Here is a 22,039-nt window from a genome sequence, read left to right as displayed (position 1 = left end):
TTTAAAAGGGATAGTAAATTCAAAATTAAACTTGCATAAAAGTATCTGAAAGTCACTTTTACATAGTATCTACATCCTACAAGACTATATGTCATTGGGGGAATTGAAGGGGGCGTATGTTTCCAAGGATGCAAGGAATCAGGCACTTTTATACATAGGTGGTGGACTTGTGTATATGTAAAACAAATCTGGGAACAAACCTCAAAGTTACTAAGGTCTATTTTTCATAGAACTATATGATTAGCCCGTGAACAAGCCCTTCTTCATCAACCAATTAAAGGTTTAACACCAAAAATATAAACTCATTGCCACAGTCTGTACGACAGTGAGAATGAGTTTAGCAGGGCATTAGAAGAGGGAATTACCAAATGTTTTACTTTCAAATGTGCTTTATTCTCTTAGTATCCCTTGTTAAAAAAGAATACGCACATATCCTACACTAGTGGGGGCTTGCTGCCGATTGGTGCCTGCACACATTTGTCTCTTGTGATTGGCTAACTAAATGTGTTCAGCTAGCTGCCAGTAGTGCAATGTTATTCCTTCAGCAATGGATAACAAAAGAATGAAGCAAATTTGTTTATAGAAGTAAATTGGAAAGTTGTTTGACATTGTATGTTCTATTCAAATCTTGAAAGAAAGTTGTGGTTTCCTGTCCCTTTAAGCTTTTTAAAATTGAAAATAATTCACAGCCACACAAAATTACAGAGACATGTAACAGAAACATCATGATGTGCAATTACATGATCTGTGAACTACATTCATGGATGCTCTAAAATAAGTCCTAACTCCATAATTAATTAGTAAAACCTAGTTAAAACAATGTGGTTGCTGAAATCAAACAACTACGTGAGGCAGCAAACACAAAATAATTTGTGTTTAACAACAGTGCATGTTCTGTATCATTCAAATATTGCTTAAGCCAAAAAACAAAAGTACATATTTTTTAAATGAATGTTGTAGCCTAAAGAAACCGTTTTGACAACAAAAGGTGAAATTAGCGTCAATGGATACAAATACAATAATAATAATAATGTACCACAGTAATAATCATCAATATAAGAAGTGTCCAACCATTTTAGGGGGGGGGCACAAAGCAACATAAAAATTGATATTAGGAGTAAATTAGAAAGTTGCTTAAAATAGCCTGCTCTATCTGAATCATGCGTTTTTGTACAAAAAAAAAAACACTTTATATTTATCTCTCTATAAGAGTTTGCTGTCCTTTTAATAAATTCTTCCTTTTTCAATAAATACAGTATTAATGACGACCAAGAGGCCTTTTGTAGGACAATCCAGATTTATGCCAAAGTTCAGAGGGAGGCAGAGAGCTAGTGAGCATGAGTAGTATGTTTACGCCGAGAACATACAACTGCCAATAAATGTGCATGCAGGGAAAGTGGCCAAAATAGTCAGACAGCCATCTACACAAATGTACAATGCAACCTTGTATAACCTCATCAAATTAGAGCTACTACGGATGTTAAAGGGCACATTTGTGTGATGTATGTATACGATAGTCTAAACCAGCGGTTTGTAGATGTAGCACATAAACTATAAGCATATTCATCACATTCTAAATGGTAACTTAATCAATGAATATTAAACCGTATGAGATTGTAATATAAAGTGTTTATTTATGTGAAGATAAACAAAAAGTAGTTTGATCCATGAAAGTAGCTCACAGATCATGTAATTGCACATCAAGATGTTTCTGTTACATGTCTCTGTAATTTTGTGTGGAAATAAACAAAAAATGATATAACATTTGCTATATACCGTACTCTAGAACAGCCTCTTCAATACTACTTGCTTTCTTTACTAGATTGTAAGTTCCCAAGGGAACAGGGCCCTCAATTCCTCCCGTATATGTTTGTAAATTTTGTCCTGTCTATTATAAGTTTTATATTGTTTTATTTAAATGAATTGTACTCTTGGACAGTGCTGCGGAATATGTTGGTGCTTCATAAATAAAGAATAATAATACTATGACCAATCAGCGACAGAGAAACAAGCTCATGCACACATGCAATCACTGTGCAGCATGCAAGAGTGTCAGTGCTGCACCCTCTCGGGGGGGGGGGGGGGGACAACAGTTTAAATTACAGTGAAAGTAAAGGCAAGAGAGATATTCAATGTGCATTACAATGATTTTTTTCATCATGCATAACCATTTTATTGGGAAACCACTTTAAGATTACTAACCCTTTTTCATGCAGTGACCTACTGCTATAGAGAACATGCACAACTCCTAAAAACCAAAATCTGTCTAGACTATCTTCAGACTGGGGACCTAAGTCTTATATACGGTAAGAAAAAATACTGCAACCCTCAACACAAGGTCAGTCTTAAGAACCAGCAAGAAAAATGAGGATCCAGACACTTTTTTTTTTAAAAAAAAAGCCCTAATCCAGGACAATATATAAAAGAAGTTATTTAAAGAAAACAATGCACCAAAAGGATTAAGAGTACAAACCAAACTAATGAAGACTAACCTATTTGTTTTGCTCATAAATAATGCAATCATGTTCTCTCTTTGTGGCATTAGGCTTTGACAACTGCACCTGTTGAACACCCAGAAAGTAAGTGCTTACAGTACAAATGGATCACAACAGCTGATCACTTGGTATTTACTTCTATCTATAGATCCCAACAACTATCTTGCTTTTCATTCAAGCCTCATTCAGGCACTCAACTGTCTACAGATAAAGAGGCCACCAGTCTGTTTTTGTTTTTTACTGTTTTTTTTTTTTTTTACAAATACAGTTTTACAAAAGGTTTAAGGTTATTTTATATGTGAAAAAATAAAGAAAAGAAAATATTTTATATACTTTCATTAAAACATTAATCTCTATATACCAACAAAGATGCCAACTAATGCCATTAAGAGAAAAGCTCTGAGCATTTTCTTGCTTACATATACATTTCATAGAAACGTCTAAGATCAATACCTGCAAATCAATATTAGCATAGTACCTCTGGAGGAAGCACATTTCAAGAGGTTTATGACAAGTTGTTTACTTTAGTAGTCTCTCTACCCTTTCTGGAATATATATATATATATATATATACATACATACATTTCTGTTCTAAGAATCATTACTACACTAGCACAATTGTCTACTTTAATATGAATGCTTTCTGTTCAAACTACTGCAATACACTTCCCTATATTAAAGGGTAAACTCTAACTTTTAAATTTGTCAGGAAACAAAAACTTCTACTCATTTGAAATTAAGAAAGTGCTCTCTATATTATACATCTATTGATTATACTATTCTATTGTGTTTAGTGGTCCTTTAAAGGAATAGGAAAGTCAAAATTAAACTTACAAGAATCAGAGCATGTCATTTTAAGAGGCTTTGTTCTCTTGGTATTTATTGTTGAAAATTAATATGCACATACCCTACACCAGTGGGAGCTACTTGGTGGTTGGTACCTGCAGCATACATGTGTCTCTTGTGATTGGCTTACTAGATGTTTTCATCCAGCTGCCAGTAGTGAAATGCTATTCCTTCATCAAAGGATAACAAGAGAATGGAGCATATTTGAAAATACAAGTAAATTGTAAAAGTTGTTTAAAATTGTATGATCTATCTGAATCATAAAGACATTTCTGAGGTTTCCTGTCCCTTTAAGTCCATAAAGGAAACCCACATACAAAGGATTGAAGGGCCGGATTGTAAAGCCTATGTAAAGCCTAAGTCTTAAAGGGATAGGAAATTCAAAATTAAACTGATAGAGCATGTAATTTTAAGACACTTAAGTTCACTTCTTTTTTCAAATTTGCTTTGTATTCTTCATTTCACTTGTTGAAAAAGAATACACTAGTGGGAGCTACTGCTAATTAGTGCCTGCACACATTTGTCTTTTGTGATTGGCTGACTAGATGCGTTAATCTTGCTGCCAGTAGTGCAATGCTGTTCCTTCAGCAAAGGGTAACACAGGAATAAATTATCAAATAATACTCTTAAAAATAGGGGCACTTTAATTCATTAAAGCTTACAATGATGTTTATTTTATTTTTTTAAATACTTACCTTTGAGTTATGGTAAACATAACGCCGATCATCCGCCCACATCTGCTGCTTTCTTTAGCAGTTCGATGACTAATCCGGCTTCCTCCAATCGTTGTGTGCCCCCTTTGGCATCCAGCTCGTGGGGCAACGCAATGATGGAGGAATCTGGATTCGTCATCAATATGCTAATAAAAGCAGCAGATGCGGACTGAGGATCGGCCTTATGTTTACCATTACGCAAAGGTATTTTAAAAAATAAGCATCATTGTAAACTTTAAGGAGTTAATAAAGTGCCCCTGTTTTTAAGATTATTATTTGATACTGGGCTTTAATTCATTAACATTTAAGTCCGAGTGCCCCAGGGGCAGCCAGTTATAGCCTGTGCAGCCAACGTGATAAGTTAGATCTAGAAAACAAGTTGGCTGCTCTTGACAAACAGTTATGTTTTTCATAAGACAATCCTAACATATTCAAAGGTTGCCTTTGTTCAGAGATCAAACTTAACATATATACATACATACATACGCCGCTATCCTGCCTTGGAGCTAGTGAATAAAAGTGTGTCAGTTATGTGATGAGTACAACCGTTTCATTGTCCAAAATCACCATATTCATGAAGTAACATAACACAATATTCTAATTCTGTTTTCAGTAATAGTAACAGAAATTGTGTGTTCATTGAGATAGAAGTACAGAAGGTTCAAAACATTGGTATAAGAAATAATCTTATTCTATGTAGAATTAAGGAGGTATTATTAAATATTTATGGTTCAGGTACAGCATGCAATTTTAAGAAACTGTTCATTTCTATTATCAAATTTGCATTATTATTTAGTTATAAATTCTTGAAATGTATATGTGCATATCCTCAGCAGTAGCAATGCACTCCTGGAAGCTAGATGGTGATTAGTGACTATAAACATTTTCTTCTGGCCATTGGCTCACCAGATGTGTACAGCTAGCTCCCAGTAGTGCGTCGCTGCTCTGGAGGGGACTTTAAATATAGGTTTGATCCCTTTGCAGGGGCTAAACCTTAGTTATAAGCAAGCAGTAGTGCAGTAATAAAATGCTCTAACATATTATGCATTTTCTTGCTGCACATGTATGTCCCTTTAAAGACAGATCTGTAAAGTTTTAACTTTTAAAGAGATAGTCTAGTCAAAATGAAACGTTCATGATTCAGATAGAGCATGCAATTTTAAGCAACTTTCTAATTTACTCCTATTATCAATTTTTCTTTGTTATCTTGCTATCTTTATTTGAAAAAGCAAGAATGTAAGCTTAGGACCCGGCCCATTTTTGGTTCAGCAGTTGGACAGCATTTCATTTGTTGATTGGTGTCTAAATGTAGCCACCAATCAGCAAGCGCTACCCAGGCGCTGAACCAGAAATGGGCCGGTTCTTAAGCTTACATTCTTGCTTTTTCAAATAAAGATACCAAGAGAACGAAGAACAATCATTATGAGTAAATTAGAAAGTTGCTTAAAATTGCATTCTCTATCTGAATCATGAAAGTTTAATTTTGACTTGATTATCCCTTTAACTCTCACTGAAATTCATGGCAGTTATGTGAAACAGTCCTTGTACTTTAAATCAGACACGTGCATGTTTTCACAAATGTATAATAAAAAAATATTTGTGCTGCATAAGAATATTTAAGAATGGAATCCAACCTCTCTGGCGATGTGACTCAGGGCTTCATCTTCAGCAGAAAATCTATCTTTCATTTGAGTACGTTTCCTTCCAGATCCAGGCGTCCCCATTTCTTAATCCTATTCAGATTTACCGTCGGCCCTCGTCACAATTATAGCGGAAACCTGAAATACATAAGGGTTAAATACATATTTAGTTTATTTCCAATTTCAATGCGTGCATGTTTGTGTATCGCAAAGTCACCAATCAGAAAACATTCTGGAAGAAAAAGGATTTATGAATGATAAAAAATAAAATAAAAAAACAAAACAATTTTAAATAGACAAATGATCAATTAAAGTAAATGAGGAAATTACTTAAAACAAAGATGATCATCAGTCAGTACACACATTATATGTATAAATATACAGTATATACAGTACATACACACACACAATCACAGATATGAATCCCACTTCACTATCTGCAAGCCTAATGTTAGAATGTGTGTCTGGTTTACGCTAGGAGAATGCTACCTATCGGATGCATAAAGCCCAACGTAAAGTTTGGTGGAGGGAAAATGGTGTGGGGCTGTTTTTCGGGGGTTCGGGCTAAACCCTTAGTTCCAGTATAGTATTGAGATTATTCCCCTTCTTTCTTTAGCCATGAGTCCCATCATGTTGAAATTTAGCATTCAATGCATTCCAGTGCTGCCTTGTTTGCACCTGTGCAGCAACTCTAACTCTGAGATACTGCTTCTACCTTTGAAGGCTCTTTCCTGTTCTAACTTGACTGTGCCCCTGTGCAAGGTCCATGAAGACGTGGTTTGATGAGTTTAGTTTGGAACTATAGTGTCCTCTGCAGAGCCCTGACCTTACCCCTACTGAACATCTTTGGGATGAACTGGAAAACCAGACCTTGTCATATATAATTCATAAATATATGAAAGACAAAAATGATTGTATAGCCAATCAGCACATTGCTTGCTTTCCCACAGAAGTGGTTTGTGTACATTGTTACCTAAGCACTAGAGAACTCCGGGTAAGATATTCAAATGAGATATACAATATCTCACAGTTTTTGTTTCCATACGATGTCTGACCACAGAATCCCCCCATAAGGTAAGTGCAGCAAAACCAAAAGCACTTCTGGACTTCTGTTTATGAGTTAGTAAACTTTAAAAAGCCTATAGCTTTAATAAGCAGCAAATCAAACAAAACTAATTAATATAGCTGTTTTTCCTGGATATAAGCATCACCAAACCTATCTTCTGCTGATTAGAGTTAATAAACTTTAAAAAGCTGTCCACAAGTGTTTTTTGCTGCACTTACCCCAAAGGGTGTTCTGTGGTCAGACACAGTATGGTATCAAAAACTGAGATCTTGTACATATTTTGTTGGTATATCTTACCCAGAGTTCTCTGTATAATGTATACAGACCACCTCTGTGGGAACGCAAACGGAGATACAAAACACAAAGAGTGTTAAAAATCTTATGGAAAACAGTTTGGAATAGTACCAAAGGCAACCACTATGAAGGAATAGCTGTGAAAAATGCTTAAAGGGACACTGAACCCAAATGTTTTTCTTTCGTGATTCAGGCAATTTTAAGCAAATTTCTAATTTACTCCTATTATCAATTTTTCTTTGTTCTCTTGCTCTCTTTATTTGAAAAAGAAGGCAGCAAAGCTTTTTTGTTTTGGGTTCAGATTATGGACAGCACTTTTTTATTGATGGATGAATTTATCCACCAATCAGCAAGGACAACCCAGGTTGTTCACCAAAAATGGGCCGGCATCTAAACTTACATTCTTGCATTTCAAATAAAGTTACCAAGAGAATAAAGAAAATTTGATAATAGGAGTAAATTAGAAAGTTGCTTAAAATGTCATGCTCTATCTGAATCACGGAAGAAAAAAATTGTGTTCAGTGTCCCTTTAAGACATTTTAATTGGCACAATGTTCTTATTCATTATAGCTGGATTCTGATAAAATACACCACTGGTGGAATAAATTATACTCTTAAAAGACACAGCCCTTTGTTTTATCTCTTTCATAGTTTCCAACTAAATCTTTAGAGCTCTAACACCATCAGACCTGTGAAATAGGGCCTCTTATTTTAAAAGGATAGAACAATCTCAAAATTTAAATTCCTACTGTTCACCAGATTGAAAAGAAAAGAAGGGAAAGTCCTCAAGACACAAAAATAAAACTGCTGTGATTTAGACAAGGCATACAATTAAAAAAATAATAATAATTTACTCACCAATCTTTCTTCGTTCTCTTAGTATCTACTTGAAAAAGTAGGAATGTAAGCTTACGAGCTGGCCCATTTTTGGTTCATAACTATGGATAGCACTTGCTGACTGGTTGCTGCATTTAGCCACCAACCAGCAAGCAGTACCCAGCTGCTGAACCAAAGAAAAGATACCAAGAGAACAAAGAAAAAATCATAATCAGAGTAAATTATTTGTCTTTACTGACCATTTAAAAGTTGCATGTTTTTAGAAATCTAAGCGGTAATTATTTGTTGAGCCCTGCCTATGCAACCTCTCCAGAAGATCCATATAGAGTATTTAGCTGATCAACACATGGCTAAATCATGGATATATACTAATTCTTGATCCTTACACAAGTAATTCTAAAAGTAAAATTAATTGTGCTAAGGAAACTAGGTAAGTCAGAGAAAAATGTACTTAAAGGGACATTAAACACTAAACAAATGCTAGATAGAATGATGCAGTCAAAGAAAAGATTAGTCTGAGAAATAGCATGCAGAAGCATTTTTTTAAAGTTTCATTAGTTGTTTAAATATTGACAAAATAAGTGTAAAGTTTTAGTGCCTAAAAAAACATGGGAGCTGCCATGTTGTAATGTAGGTTACTTCTCTGCTGTGGCCAATTAGGGACAGTTATAAATAGGTCACTATGGTGTGCAGTCAATGGTTGTGTGGAATAAAACAGTGTTCTGCACTTCCATTTCTAATAGGAACTAAAAAGTTCACAATTTTGGATTGGAATTACAGGAAAATGGGACAAAATAAATAATGAAAGTATATTGCAGAGTTTATATATATATATATATATACATATATACACATATACATACATACATACACACACACATATATATATATATATATATATATATATATATATACATATATATATATATATATATATACACACACATACACACATACACACACTATTTATCATTTTATATATTACTATCGCAAAGTGTTTAATATCCCTTTAAGCTTCTCAAGTATGAGGGGATCCAGAATGCTGCGATTTCTGAAAGCGCTCCTTTTGGTAGACTGAAGAGGACAGAATGAACAGAACTCATTAAAGGCGTAATTTAACAAATCTGGACACAGTTTGCAAAGATGAAGCAATAGAGGATTGCAGAAGCAAGGCAAAAAAAAAAAAACTAGGGACATCAAAGGAGAACAGAATTTTTCCCATTAAAGGCACAGTAAACGTTGGATTTTAAAGTTCAGCATGGTCTTTTTAATGCCCAGTATAGACTAATAATTGTTCCTTTACTGAAATTACTCTACCTTTTTATGCATATATTACTCCCAAATTTGCAAGCTAACCATCCGGTACCAGACACCCTGCTGCAAAGCAGTTTGATTTTCTGTACTTGTCAGTGGGCAGTGCAGCCAATAAGAAGTGTGCAAAATGTGCCATTGACTTTAATCAGGACACACAGCAGATCCTGCACTCAAGTTAGGATCTAGAGCACAAAGTGAAAAGAAAGTAAATTTGATAATAGAAGCAAAGAAGTTTAAGATATAGATTTTTAAGTACATAGATAAAGTCAGGAGAACTGCAGCTGTCATGTAGAACACAGCCACTGCAAGGCGTGGCTGCTTCCTATTGGCTTACCAGCTGTGTCCAATTGGGACCAGCAGTTCTCTGCAGTTCCCGAGTAGGGATTTAACACAAAGTTCCAATATGAGCAAAAATTCCATGCTCTAATGAATGTAATGTTTGCACTATAATGTTCCTTTTAAAAACATATTCATTTTTCAAAAGATTTAAAGATAAACACATGTACAGTACAATGCGATATATGTTTTTTGTTGTTGTTGTTTTTTAATAATGTAACTAATTTTCTGTCAAATGGATTATGTATAATTTTAGCACAATGCTTCAGGCATAAAACTTGATGTTGCAGCAGTCATTTAAAGCAAATAGTCACAGATGGGTGTTGGCTTAAAAAATTCAAATCTACAAAGCTTACTTTGTCTATAAATTAAATTATCTGATAGAAAGGGTTGGGTAAAATTTTTATAAACAGTGAAATCTGAAGACATTTCTTTAACACAATGACAGTCTACACCAAAATTGTTATTGTTTAAAAAGATAGATAACACCTTTACTACCCATTCCCAAGCTTTGCACAACCAACATAGTTATATTATTATATTTTATAACATTTAGACCACTACATTTCTGGCCGTTTCCAAGTCATTACAGACAGCCTCTTATCACATACTTTTTTTATTAGCTTTTCACAAGAGACTGCAAATTCATGCAAGTCATACAGATATCATTGTACTCTCTCCTGTGGAATTGTGCATGACACAGCACTAATTGGCTAAAATGCAAGTCAATAGATTATAAATAGTCATGTTATAAGGGCGCTGTCAGAAGAGGCTTAGATACAAAGGTAATCACAAAGGTAAAAAGTATATTAATATAATGCAAAACTGGGGAATGAGTAATAAAGGGATTTTTTTTTTTTAAAAACATATCTTTTTATTGAGGCTTCCAAGACATACATGAAAAAATTAGACAATTACAAGGGTATATCACTTTTAGATCAATATAAACGGTTATAACTTAATTAAGATAGGAATGGTTAACCTTTATGGCAAAGCTTACATAGTGAATCTAATATCAGTCTCTGAATTATGTTGGTGCCTGTAAATGGAGTGTGTTGTGTGAGGAAATCCAGTTTTAGATATAATAAAGAATAGTCTAAAAGTCTGTGTTGATGGGGCCTCGTTTTCTATTACGTGAAATGTATTTTGGCAGTTATAGGATATTGTATATGATATAATAGTTAGGGATGATCAGCAGACGAGAGCTGCTTTAAAATGGGGGGGGAGTGGGGGCGTGCATTCTAACTGATGGGATAAGATAAAAGTTATAAGAGATTGACAATTCACAATTGAGGGGTTGGTATTGAACTCACGGAGGGATGAATATTGTTGTATGCAAAATGTATATAATTATAGTAGGGGAGGCGTTAGCAAAAGCTCAATATATAGGTATGATTGGTGAGGATTAGATAGGTCACTCTTGGGGCTTTTTGCTCAATTTATATTGTGAGGACCTTAATGATATGCGTAATGTCAGATGAGTATAGGAGTATCATCATGGGATGAAAAAGCTCTCTATATATTTGGGCATCCAGTATAGTTTATGGTGAACTATTGTAGGCTGACATCTTGTAAGACAAAATATGAAACCAGTCGCTGCAGCCTCTACTGCATATTTTTAATCAGACCAGATTTAATGTTAGTAAGATCTAGATTGGTGGGCAAAATGTTATTCTACTGTGTGGATTAGAAAGATATAGTGAAATGTGTATCCATTGTACCTGACTATCATGTCTCTCAGATTTAGCCTCCCAACGCCCCTTATTCCAGTATATAAGCAAAGGAGAAAACTCACTTTTAATAGAGTACCCAGAGAAGTGCATGGGGAACTGTTATAAGCGGATACCTTGTAAAACATACATGAGAACCATAGGTACCCAACCCTACTGTATATTATCAACTGGTCACCTACTGCATTTAGATAGGGAAAAGTAAGCTATAGATAGGTAGAGAAGGACCTAGAATATGTAGGAATCTAGGGTAAATTAAATTGGGCTATTGGAAGTTGGCTTACTGTATAACAAACATGATAAAAACAGCTATAAGACTACATTAGTAATGTTCAACAAACCCGATTAAATTTTGGTATGATCCAAAGTAGTGAGCGGGAGGATATTTCACTGTGCGGCTTAGTAAGGGGAAGTTAGTTGTGCGGACACCAAATATGGCTAGTATATCCCTCTAAGATAGTCATAAAAAGTCCTATATCGTATGATATAAGCTAATGAGAGTAGCGCATGGCATTAGAGTAAGATACATAACATCGTTATGAGCTTCTATTTACAGACAGCATAATGGCTAATAGTAATAATGCGTGAAGATGCATAGCCCAGAATATATTACAGGAACTCAAATATATAATGTGCCTTAGGTAGAGTAGAGTGTGAGGGTGATTGAATACATTAGTGCTATTGGGAACGTTCCTACAGGTAGTACTATGTCCAAAAACAGAGCATAAAAGAACATACTGAGAAGTGAGTTAGGTGAGCCTATGGCCCCAATTTATCAAAGTCTGGCAGACCTGATTCGACAGTGCGGATCAGGTCTGCCAGACCTCGCTGAATATGATGAGCAATACGCTCGCCGTATTCAGCATTGCACCAGCAGCTCACAAGAGCTGCTGGTACAACGCCGCCCCCTGCAGACTCACGGCCAATGGGCAGACAGCAGGGGGGCGTCAATCAACCCGATCGTACTCGATCGGGTTGATTTTCGGCGATGTCTGTCCACCTGCTCAGAGCAGGCGGACAGGTTATGGAGCAGCGGTCTTTGTGACCGCTACTTCATAACTGCTGTTTCTGGCGAGCCTGCAGGCTCGCCAGAAACACGGGGCATCAAGCTCCATTTGGAGCTTGATAGGCCCCTAAAGGTTAACCTACTTTTCTTTCTGCCCCACTCAGATAAACAAATTAATAATTATAGCATAAAACTTAAATGCTCGGCAATATGTGCATGAAAATATATCAACAGACAGTGCAAAGAACTCGTTGCAATCTTAGAATAGTCCTGGGGGGAATATGTTAATTTTGCTAAAGGAGTGTGCAACTAACAATGTATATATTAAACTAGTGACAGTTATAATAGGTTGGGCATCCTTATCAAACTGGCCAGCTCTCATTAAAATGCCCCAATAATGATCGACATTCAAATTGAGTAATGAGTGTGAGCTTTTTGAGGGATTGAATAGGTAATCTGAAACTCAGGTGTCACAAATTTAGCATACACCTAAACTACACGAATGGTTGGGGTGCACGGCATGGTTAACTACTACCGCACTCACACAACCACTCACTCTAGTATACAAAACAACTAGGCTTACTAGGTACAACATCATTTAGAAGGACAGTGCTCTGCCTAACTACACGCCATTCATAACGCCCAAATTCTTTCAGCACAGACCTCACTAGCACTGCAAAGCACTTGGGGTCCAGACACTAATGGAGGCGCTGACCCAGAATGCCACATGCAAACAATTCAACTACATGACATCACTAGAGGACATGAAGCCACTATCTTGAGTGTAATTAGATCTTAATGAAAGCTTGAAATGTGGGACGGTGATCTTCATAAACACACTTAGATTCGCGCTTGCAGAGTGAGAATAACAACATGACCTATAAATAGAGCATAGAGATGCGAAGGGAACGTTATAGCGGATCAGAAATGGTATTCTGGGATAGATAAGTACCTGCAATGCCTTAACAAATTCATATCTTATTCTGATGCATAGGTTATTTAATAATATAATATATTGAAATGTGTATTGCTTTGTTTCTACATAAATGTTAATAGAAATCGTTTAACCTTTTATTGATTGCCTTTACCTACAGATTATTTAACTAATTATAAAGTTCAACTGCTGAGAGTATAAGGGTTACTACCCCCTTGTTTTACTTATACTCTCTTGCGATTTAGAGTAAGACTCTACACCACTACGATTTTCTTTTCTTTGTTTCTTTTTTCTTCCTTTCTTATTTTCTCTTTCTCTCTCTCTCCTAGGTCTCTTTTCCTTAATTCATCTCTTTCTATTATATCCACATTAGAGTTAGGAATCTCTCTCTCAGCCTCCTGCTCACACCTTTAGCCACAGACCTCTTACCTGGACCCTTAGGTCCCTCACTACCTAACTTCTCTTCCCACCGTTATTCTTCTATTCCCTTTTCTACCTACACTTTTCTCTCCCATCTTCCCCTCCCCCCCTTTTTTTTTTTTTTTCTCTCTCCATATCCAACGCATCCCCGACACCTTCCCCCCATCCATCAGCTTACGTAACTGACCAAGATATACCCCTATATCAATAGCAGAAGTGATGGAGGACACTAGAGCTCGGACTATGGATCTTGTCACGATTAATGTTAATGGCTTTAATAGCCCTGAGAAGAGATCGATTGTCACCAGAGACTTACATAGAATGGGTGGAGATATTGTGTGCATCCAGGAGACGCATTTTTCTAAACACAAAGAGCCTAAATGGTATAGTCAGAAATATCCAGTGGCATACTTCGCATCTGGACCCACAAAAAAAAATGGAGTGGGGATAATATTTAGAGCTGGGATCCCCTTCCGGTTGGAACAGATCATAAGGGATCCTGATGGCAGGTACTTGATTATAGCTGTTAATCTATATGGCAAATTAGTTACTTTTGTCAGTCTTTATTCACCCAATACGGCGCAGGATATCTTCTTTAAGAAACTTGCGACAAAGATACTAGAAACCCAAAAAGGAATTCTTTTTATGGGTGGAGACTACAATGTGTCCTTTTGCCCAGAGCTGGACACATCAGATGGATTATCCAGCACCTCATGTCGAGTGGTAAAACATGTTGCTAAAACTATGAGAGACCTGTTTCTCCATGATGTGTGGCGTACGCTACATCCTGTTTCCAAAAATTATACATTCTACTCCCATCCACATGGGAAATATACGAGAATTGATCATATCTTCACAGACTCGGCTGGATTATCAGTCACGACCGGTAGCTATATAGATCAGATCACATGGTCCGACCACGCCCCAATGAGATGCACCATTGAATGGCCCGGGGCACCGGTCACGCCTTATATATGGCGACTGGACGAATCCTTATTAGATAATCGGGTATTGAGACAGAAATTGGATAGCACAATTGAGGAATACTTCCTTTTAAACGCAGATGACGCTATAGCTGACACCACAGTATGGGAGGCACACAAGTGTGTCCTGAGAGGGGTCCTGATCAAACACACCTCGGCTCTACGTCGTGAGAGAAGAGCACAATACGACACCCTCCTAGCGAAGGTGACACAAACTGAGGTGGAACATAAAGAACAACCCTCTAATGTGATAAAATGCCCCAATAATAAAGTACCCAGCATTTGGTTCAGAATGCAGGTTCAAAGTTAGCAGTTATCGGTTTCCATAAAAGTCACAGGTATGTCTCCGAACATTGGGACTTTCAGCAGGATATCAAGTTGCTGTCTGATAGACCTTGTTGTTGTCGTCTGGAGATATGGTAGTCGCCTTCAGGTAGCTAGACTGTATGGTGTATAAAGTAAGGTGCGTATCTGGTGCTTGCTGTCTATATACGTCTCAAGCTTCTCCGTGTAGTGATCGCTGATCCTAGGGGTATAGGAGATTGTTCTAAGATGCTGTGCTCTGCTATCTAGTAATCCGGTCAGCGGTGTCAAAGTTCTGTTTGAGCCAGGGAGGCTGGCCGCATCACTCCCGGCGTCAGCAGAAGGCCCAGTCGGGTTAGGTTTAACTGTTGCAGATCGTTGAGGTCGCAGGTCGTGTACAACTGTTCCATATAGTTGAGGAACCCTTGTTGTCCCTCAGGGAGGTTCTCTTTCTGGGTCGGTATTCCACCGTGAGAAGAAGAGGGGGTAGGCATGCTATCCGTGAAAGGTAGGGTCTCATCTAGTAGGGGAGCGTCACAACTATGCACCCTGCAGAGTAGAGTAATATCCTCAAACTGGTTATCCATTTTGACCTCCAAGTCCCGCAGGAGTAATCTTACGATTGTGTGCAGATCCTTCATGATGGGGTGGAGTCCCAGACGTGATACACTCTGCAGATGCCCTCACTTTGTTTATGGACCTTGTCTGCTTGGTCCCTCTGTGAGTGTAGTTATGTCTCAATTGTCAGGAACTAAGTAGAGAGGAGGTTCAAAGGCCCGGTCTATAAAGTGGCCCTCAGTGCAATAACTTTCTCAGGTCATTTAGGCAGTGGGTAGGATTAGATCACTTTGGTTAGTGTCTTTGCTCTTAAGGAGTATTGGGTAAGGTCTCAGGGATATGGGCGCCGCTTCCCACCATCAGGGCCTCTTCATACAGGAGTACTGTACCCCTGTTACCGCTCTGAGGAAGCACCCAAATATGCCGTCTTTGTGAGTGTGAATGTGGGCTCTTGTTGGTGAGGCTGTAGAGGAGTATTATAACTCTTTTTGCCCAGAAATCTCAATATAATTAGATTAAGGCTATAAGTGGGAGCCCTCAGGGAAACACATCTGATCTCTTTGGCGGTTAGCTCCGCCCCATTATCTTTTTAAACAATAACAATTTTGGAGTAGACTGTTCCTTTATGTAATATGATGTCCGCTTGACATTAAAAAATAAATCCTAAAATTACTTCTTTTTTTTTTAAATATATCCTTTATTGAGGAGTATACCTGGGGTAGGCTCAGGAGCATTCCAGTGTTTTGAGTATATATTTGTATGTGCTAGTGGAATGAGTATAGTTCACGAGTAGTGAGTGTGTTGAGCTACCTATTGTCTACATACATAAAAGCATGCCCTAAAAACTCACCTATGGTACTCAATACCCACTTATAGTGTATGTACAAAAGTCTGCATCATGAAATGACCTCAGGGTCTAGTCATGTTAAACCAATTGCCTATATAGCTCACTTTAAGCACTCTTCAAAAAAATCTTACAGTTTTTTCAAGGCCTATGAATTCTCCCCAATGTCTTAAAGGACCACTCAATGCAGTAGAATTGCATAACAAGTGAATAATGAAGAGACAATTATTTAACAAACAACATCTAAAAAGGTAGGGTGCATACAGATTTAAATGACAATTAAGCAATGGTAAATGTGCTAGCAGTCCCAAATTGAATATAATACACTTAAAGACTTTTGCAGTCTAACCGGAGCGTGTTGTTTAACACTTGAGTGCCCGGTTTTCCATAGCAGGCTTAGGGACATGCTAGCATGTGGGGATGAATTGATTTGTGTGTATTACTCATTTTACCTGTTTGGCATTTTATTGGTATTTATTTTAAGGGGATGGTAGAATACGTTTTTTTGTAATCTCTCAATAAAGCAATATTTTGGTATTTGGTGCTGCCTTGTTCTACTTTGGTTAGTGAGTTTTTATACAATTATTTAACATCTACTCTGAATTTCAAATAAGCAACAGATTTTTTTTTTCTGATAAATTAATTTTTTCTCCCATTTTATGGCCGCTTGTATCATATGACAGACATCAGCCAATCGCAGACTAGTATACTTATACCATGTGAGCTTGTGCACATGCTCAGTAGGATCTTGTTCCCCAGAAAGTGTGCATATAAAAAGACCGTGCAAAATTTGATAATATAAGTAAATTGGAAAGGGTCTTAAAACTGCATGCTGAGTCATAAAAGTTTATTTTGACTTAAGTGTCCCTTTAACCCCTTAATGACCGCAGCACTTTTCCATTTTCTGTCCGTTTGGGACCAAGGCTATTTTTACATTTTTGAGGTGTTTGTGTTTAGCTGTAATTTTCCTCTTACTCATTTACTGTACCCACACATATTATATACCGTTTTTCTCGCCATTAAATGGACTTTCTAAAGATACCATTATTTTCATCATATCTTATAATTTACTATAAAAAAAATTATAAAATATGAGGAAAAAATGGAAAAAAACACACTTTTTCTAACTTTGACCCCCAAAATCTGTTACACATCTACAACCACCAAAAAACACCCATGCTAAATAGTTTCTAAATTTTGTCCTGAGTTTAGAAATACCCAATGTTTACATGTTCTTTGCTTTTTTTGCAAGTTATAGGGCCATAAATACAAGTAGCACTTTGCTATTTCAAAACCACTTTTTTTCAAAATTAGCGCTAGTTACATTGGAACACTAATATCTTTCAGGAATCCCTGAATATCCCTTGACATGTATATATTTTTTTTTAGAAGACATCCCAAAGTATTGATCTAGGCCCATTTTGGTATATTTCATGCCACCATTTCACCGCCAAATGCGATCAAATAAAGAAAATTGTTCACTTTTTCACAATTTTTTTCACAAACTTTAGGTTTCTCACTGAAATTATTTATAAACAACTTATGTAATTATAGCATAAATGGTTGTAAATGCTTCTCTGGGATCCCCTTTGTTCAGAAATAGCAGACATATATGGCTTTGGCTTTGCTTTTTGGTAATTAGAAGGCTGCTAAATGCCACTGCGCACAATACGTGTATTATGCCCAGCAGTGAAGGGGTTAATTAGGGAGCATGTAGGGAGCTTCTAGGGTTAATTTTAGCTTTAGTGTAGTAGACAACCCCAAGTATTGATCTAGGCCCATTTTGGTATATTTCATGCCACCATTTCACCGCCAAATGCGATCAAATAAAAAAAAACGTTAATTTTTTCACAATTTTAGGTTTCTCACTGAAATTATTTACAAACAGCTTGTGCAATTATGGCACAAATGGTTGTAAATGCTTCTCTGGGATGTCCTTTGTTCAGAAATAGCAGACATATATGACTTTGGCGTTGCTTTTTGGTAATTAGAAAGTCGCTAAATGCTGCTGCGCATCACACGTGTATTATGGCTAGCAGTGAAGGGGTTAATTAGATAGTTTGTAGGGAGCTTGCAGGGTTAATTTTAGCTTTAGTGTAGATATCAGCCTCCCACCTGACACATCCCACCCCCTGATCCCTCCCAAACAGCTCCCTTCCCTCCCCCACCCCACAATTGTCCCCGCCATCTTAAGTACTGGCAGAAAGTCTGCCAGTACTAAAATAAAAGTTTTTTTTTTGTTTTTTTCTAAAAGAAAAAAAAAAAAAGCATATTTACATATGCTGTGTTTAGGATCCCCCCTTAGCCCCCAACCTCCCTGATCCCCCCAAAACAGCTCTCTAAGCCTCCCCCTCTGCCTTATTGGGGGCCATCTTGGGTACTGGCAGCTGTCTGCCAGTACCCAGTTTGCACACAAACAAATGTTTATTTTTTTATTTTTTTTTATTTTTTTTGCAGGGCACCCCACGGTCCCCCACGGACCAACCCCCACCACCTAAATGACTCCTAAGGTTTTTTTTTACATTCTAAGTCCCACTTTTATTTTGTTTTGGGACACATTTTTCTGTAGTGTAGCGGTTCCCACCCGCTCCCTCCCCGTGCACGCGCCCGCCCCCGCGTGCACGTGCGCGCGCCCGCGCGCGCCCCCGGACTCCACCGCCCATGATCCCGCCCCCCTCCACATGACCAGGGCCATCGATGGCCGCCACCCACCTCCCACACCGGCTCCCACCCACCAACGATACCGGCCATCGCTGTCCGGTGCAGAGAGGGCCACAGAGTGGCTCTCTCTGCATCGGATGGCCGTAGAAGGTTATTGCAGGATGCCTCCATATCGAGGCATCACTGCAATAACCGGAAAGCAGCTGGAAGCGAGCAGGATCGCTTCCAGCTGCTTTCCACACCGAGGACGTGCAGGGTACGTCCTCAGGCGTTAACTGCCTTTTTTCTGAGGACGTACCCTGCACGTCCTCAGTCATTAAGGGGTTAAAGGGACACTGAACCCAATATTTTTCTTTCGTGATTCAGATAGAGCATGCAATTTTAAGCAACTTTCTAATTTACTCCTATTATCAATTTTTCTTTGTTCTCTTGCTATCTTTATTTGAAAAAGAAGGCATCTAAGCTTTTTTTGGTTCTCTTGCTATCTTTATTTGAAAAAGAAGACATCTAAGCTTTTTTTGGTTCAGCACTGTGGACGGCACTTTTTTATTGGTGGATGAATTTATCCACCAATCAGCAAGAACAACTCAGGTTGTTCACCAAAAATGGCATCTAAACTTACATTCTTGCATTTCAAATAAAGATACCAGGCGAATGAAGAACTTTTGATAATAGGAGTAAATTAGAAAGTTGCTTAAAATTGCATGCTCTATCTGAATCACGAAAGCAAACATTTGGGTTCAGTGTCCCTTTTAGTTTCATTTCATTTCAAAACCTTATTGCTTTTAGATCTTCCTATTCTTTCTGAAATGACTGTTCCCTACTGACTAATTCGGTATGTGTGCAGACATGCACAGAAGAAATCTAAGAAGTAGTCTTCACTAAGTTGTATCATTAGTAGAAATATTCAATAGTTTTAACTTTTTGTTTAAGAAAAATAAAGCATAAGTTTGTATTTGTATACCTAAGCAAATGACAACTTGTATATCCAAGTGGAACAAGGATCAGACTCTTACAAATTCATTTTAAATTGCCACTGCGTCTTCCTGCAGCCTTATGACTCATTCATATGTCAGCAATGACAACCTAAATTAAAAATAAACTAAAATAAAACTTACTAGCTAAAAAGAATAATTCGATACACAAATAAAATAAAAGGAAAATCTTGTAATTTGTCACAATTATATTTTAACTGGCATTTCCTAATTGAAGTCACTTACTTAGGCAAATGTGCTACAGAACGTAAGCTAAAGAGTCCACCCGTATTTCTTAGTAAGGCAACAGATTTCAATGAAAATATTTTAAATTAAAAAGAAAATGTTTACAAGAAAAAAAAAGACAGATATAGAGGTAATCAAGGTGTTCAACCACAAACAAGAAAAATATATATATTTATCTGTATACAACAGGTTTATGAGGAACTTTCAAGTTCAAGAAATGTCTTTGAAATCTAGGAGAAAGAGAAAGTTCATTGCATATGGGCAACCACGAGAAACACAGCAGTGATTTAATTCCTAATTTGCCCTTAAATCCCACGTAGAAACAATGTATTAAAATTCTGTGATTGCTACCAAATCTAACCCAGTATGTTTTCTGTTTCTAGGTGCCGGGCAATAAGTGACCCATTGCCAAGGGCTGCTCCGAAGCAGGTGACACATGATAATTGTAAGCTGCACAGCACAAAAATGACTGTTCCATAACAACACGCTACAGGTAGGCTACATAGATTCTTGTGACCAGGATCGCTGTGGGTGGCCTTGTGGTAGAAGGCATAATAGGTGATGCCATCTTGGCTCACAAGCCCACACGCCAGACCCAATTTTTAGGTGCCCCAGCAAATGAATATCTTAAAGGGACATGAAACCCAAATGTTTTCTTTCATGATTTTGAAAGAGCATGCAATATTAGACAACATTCTAATTTACTTCTAGTATCTAATTTGCTTCATTCTCTTGATAACCTTTGTTGAAAAGCATGTCTAAATAGGCACAGTAGCTGCTGATTGGTGGCTGCACATAGATGCCTCATGTGATTGGCTCCCCTATGTGCATTAAAGCCCATTAACAACTTTCCATCTGCTGACAACTGTTGGTAATCGACAAGTAGCTAGCTTCCTACGTTTGGCATAAAGGGTCAGAATGCCCTTTACAACAAGTATAACCAACGGTGAAACATTTTTGAAAGTTTTAAAACACCTATAAATATGAATACAAAGTGTAATCCTGAAATATTATATATTTAAATAATATCATTATTAGATACAGGATATCATTTAAAAACTACCAAGATGCTGAACGTTTTAAAGAAAATAGGCACAGGGTCATATTTAACCGCTAACAAAATTTGTGCGTTATATGATGAAGCTGACAAATAATTCAGTTGATGTAAAGTGCATCTCTTCTTTTACAACAGCAATATGAACTCAGCAAGTGTGTACTATCTATAGATAAAAAAACATAACATGTTTAAAGTGTAAAATAAATAAGAACACAGGCAATTATGAAAATTAAAAAAAAATCCAACAAAATATATAATAGCATGCATTTAATAGCACGCTATATGTAGAGTTTGCTGGTATAAACTGAAGCGTACAGTGTAACTTTACAGCAGGTCAAAGTTTAGAAACAGTCAATAGCACATTAAAAGCACATGGTCACCACCCAGTGCTGGCTGAATGATCAATAGGAACATGAACATTTCACATACTTATGGGCAACATTGTTAGCATACTTATGGAGCGCCTATAGGGCTTTGGGTCACATCAATTCAGTAAACAAAACAGAAGGATTTCAGTTTCTCTTGAAATGAAAACATGTCGTACACAAATATCTGGGCATTATGCTTAAACCTTTACTATGGAAAATTGTAGATAAAACAAATTAAAAACAAAACATTAAACATTTGGATTGTTCGTAAGGATACGAATGCGGAAGTAAGCAGCCGCTCAAACCCTTCAGATATTTTCGTAATGCACATATCTAATACTATCCTCAATTTGTAAATAGACCACTAATCCTCACCCTTAGATGTTCAAAAGTTCACATCAATAAACACCTTGT

At 37.1% G+C, this 22,039-nt stretch overlaps 1 protein-coding gene across 4 annotated transcripts in view; it reads right to left on the bottom strand.

Annotated features, from left to right (window-relative positions):
• LRRFIP2 (LRR binding FLII interacting protein 2) overlaps window positions 1-22,039 on the bottom strand; it is a 658,447-nt gene that overhangs the window by 305,478 nt on the left and 330,930 nt on the right. For all 4 annotated transcript variants that reach the window (XM_053714454.1, XM_053714450.1, XM_053714453.1 and 1 more), the window contains one exon: window positions 5,689-5,832. In XM_053714454.1, the coding sequence (XP_053570429.1) occupies window positions 5,689-5,778 (90 nt within the window). In that variant the 5' untranslated portion in view covers window positions 5,779-5,832. Of the gene's footprint in view, window positions 1-5,688; window positions 5,833-22,039 lie in introns of those variants that run through there.

This window comes from Bombina bombina, chromosome 5, assembly GCF_027579735.1.
Source record: "Bombina bombina isolate aBomBom1 chromosome 5, aBomBom1.pri, whole genome shotgun sequence".
Lineage (NCBI taxonomy): Eukaryota > Metazoa > Chordata > Amphibia > Anura > Bombinatoridae > Bombina > Bombina bombina.
The sequence above is the reverse complement of the archived record's forward strand: the minus strand, read 5'-3'. Positions and strand labels throughout refer to the sequence as shown.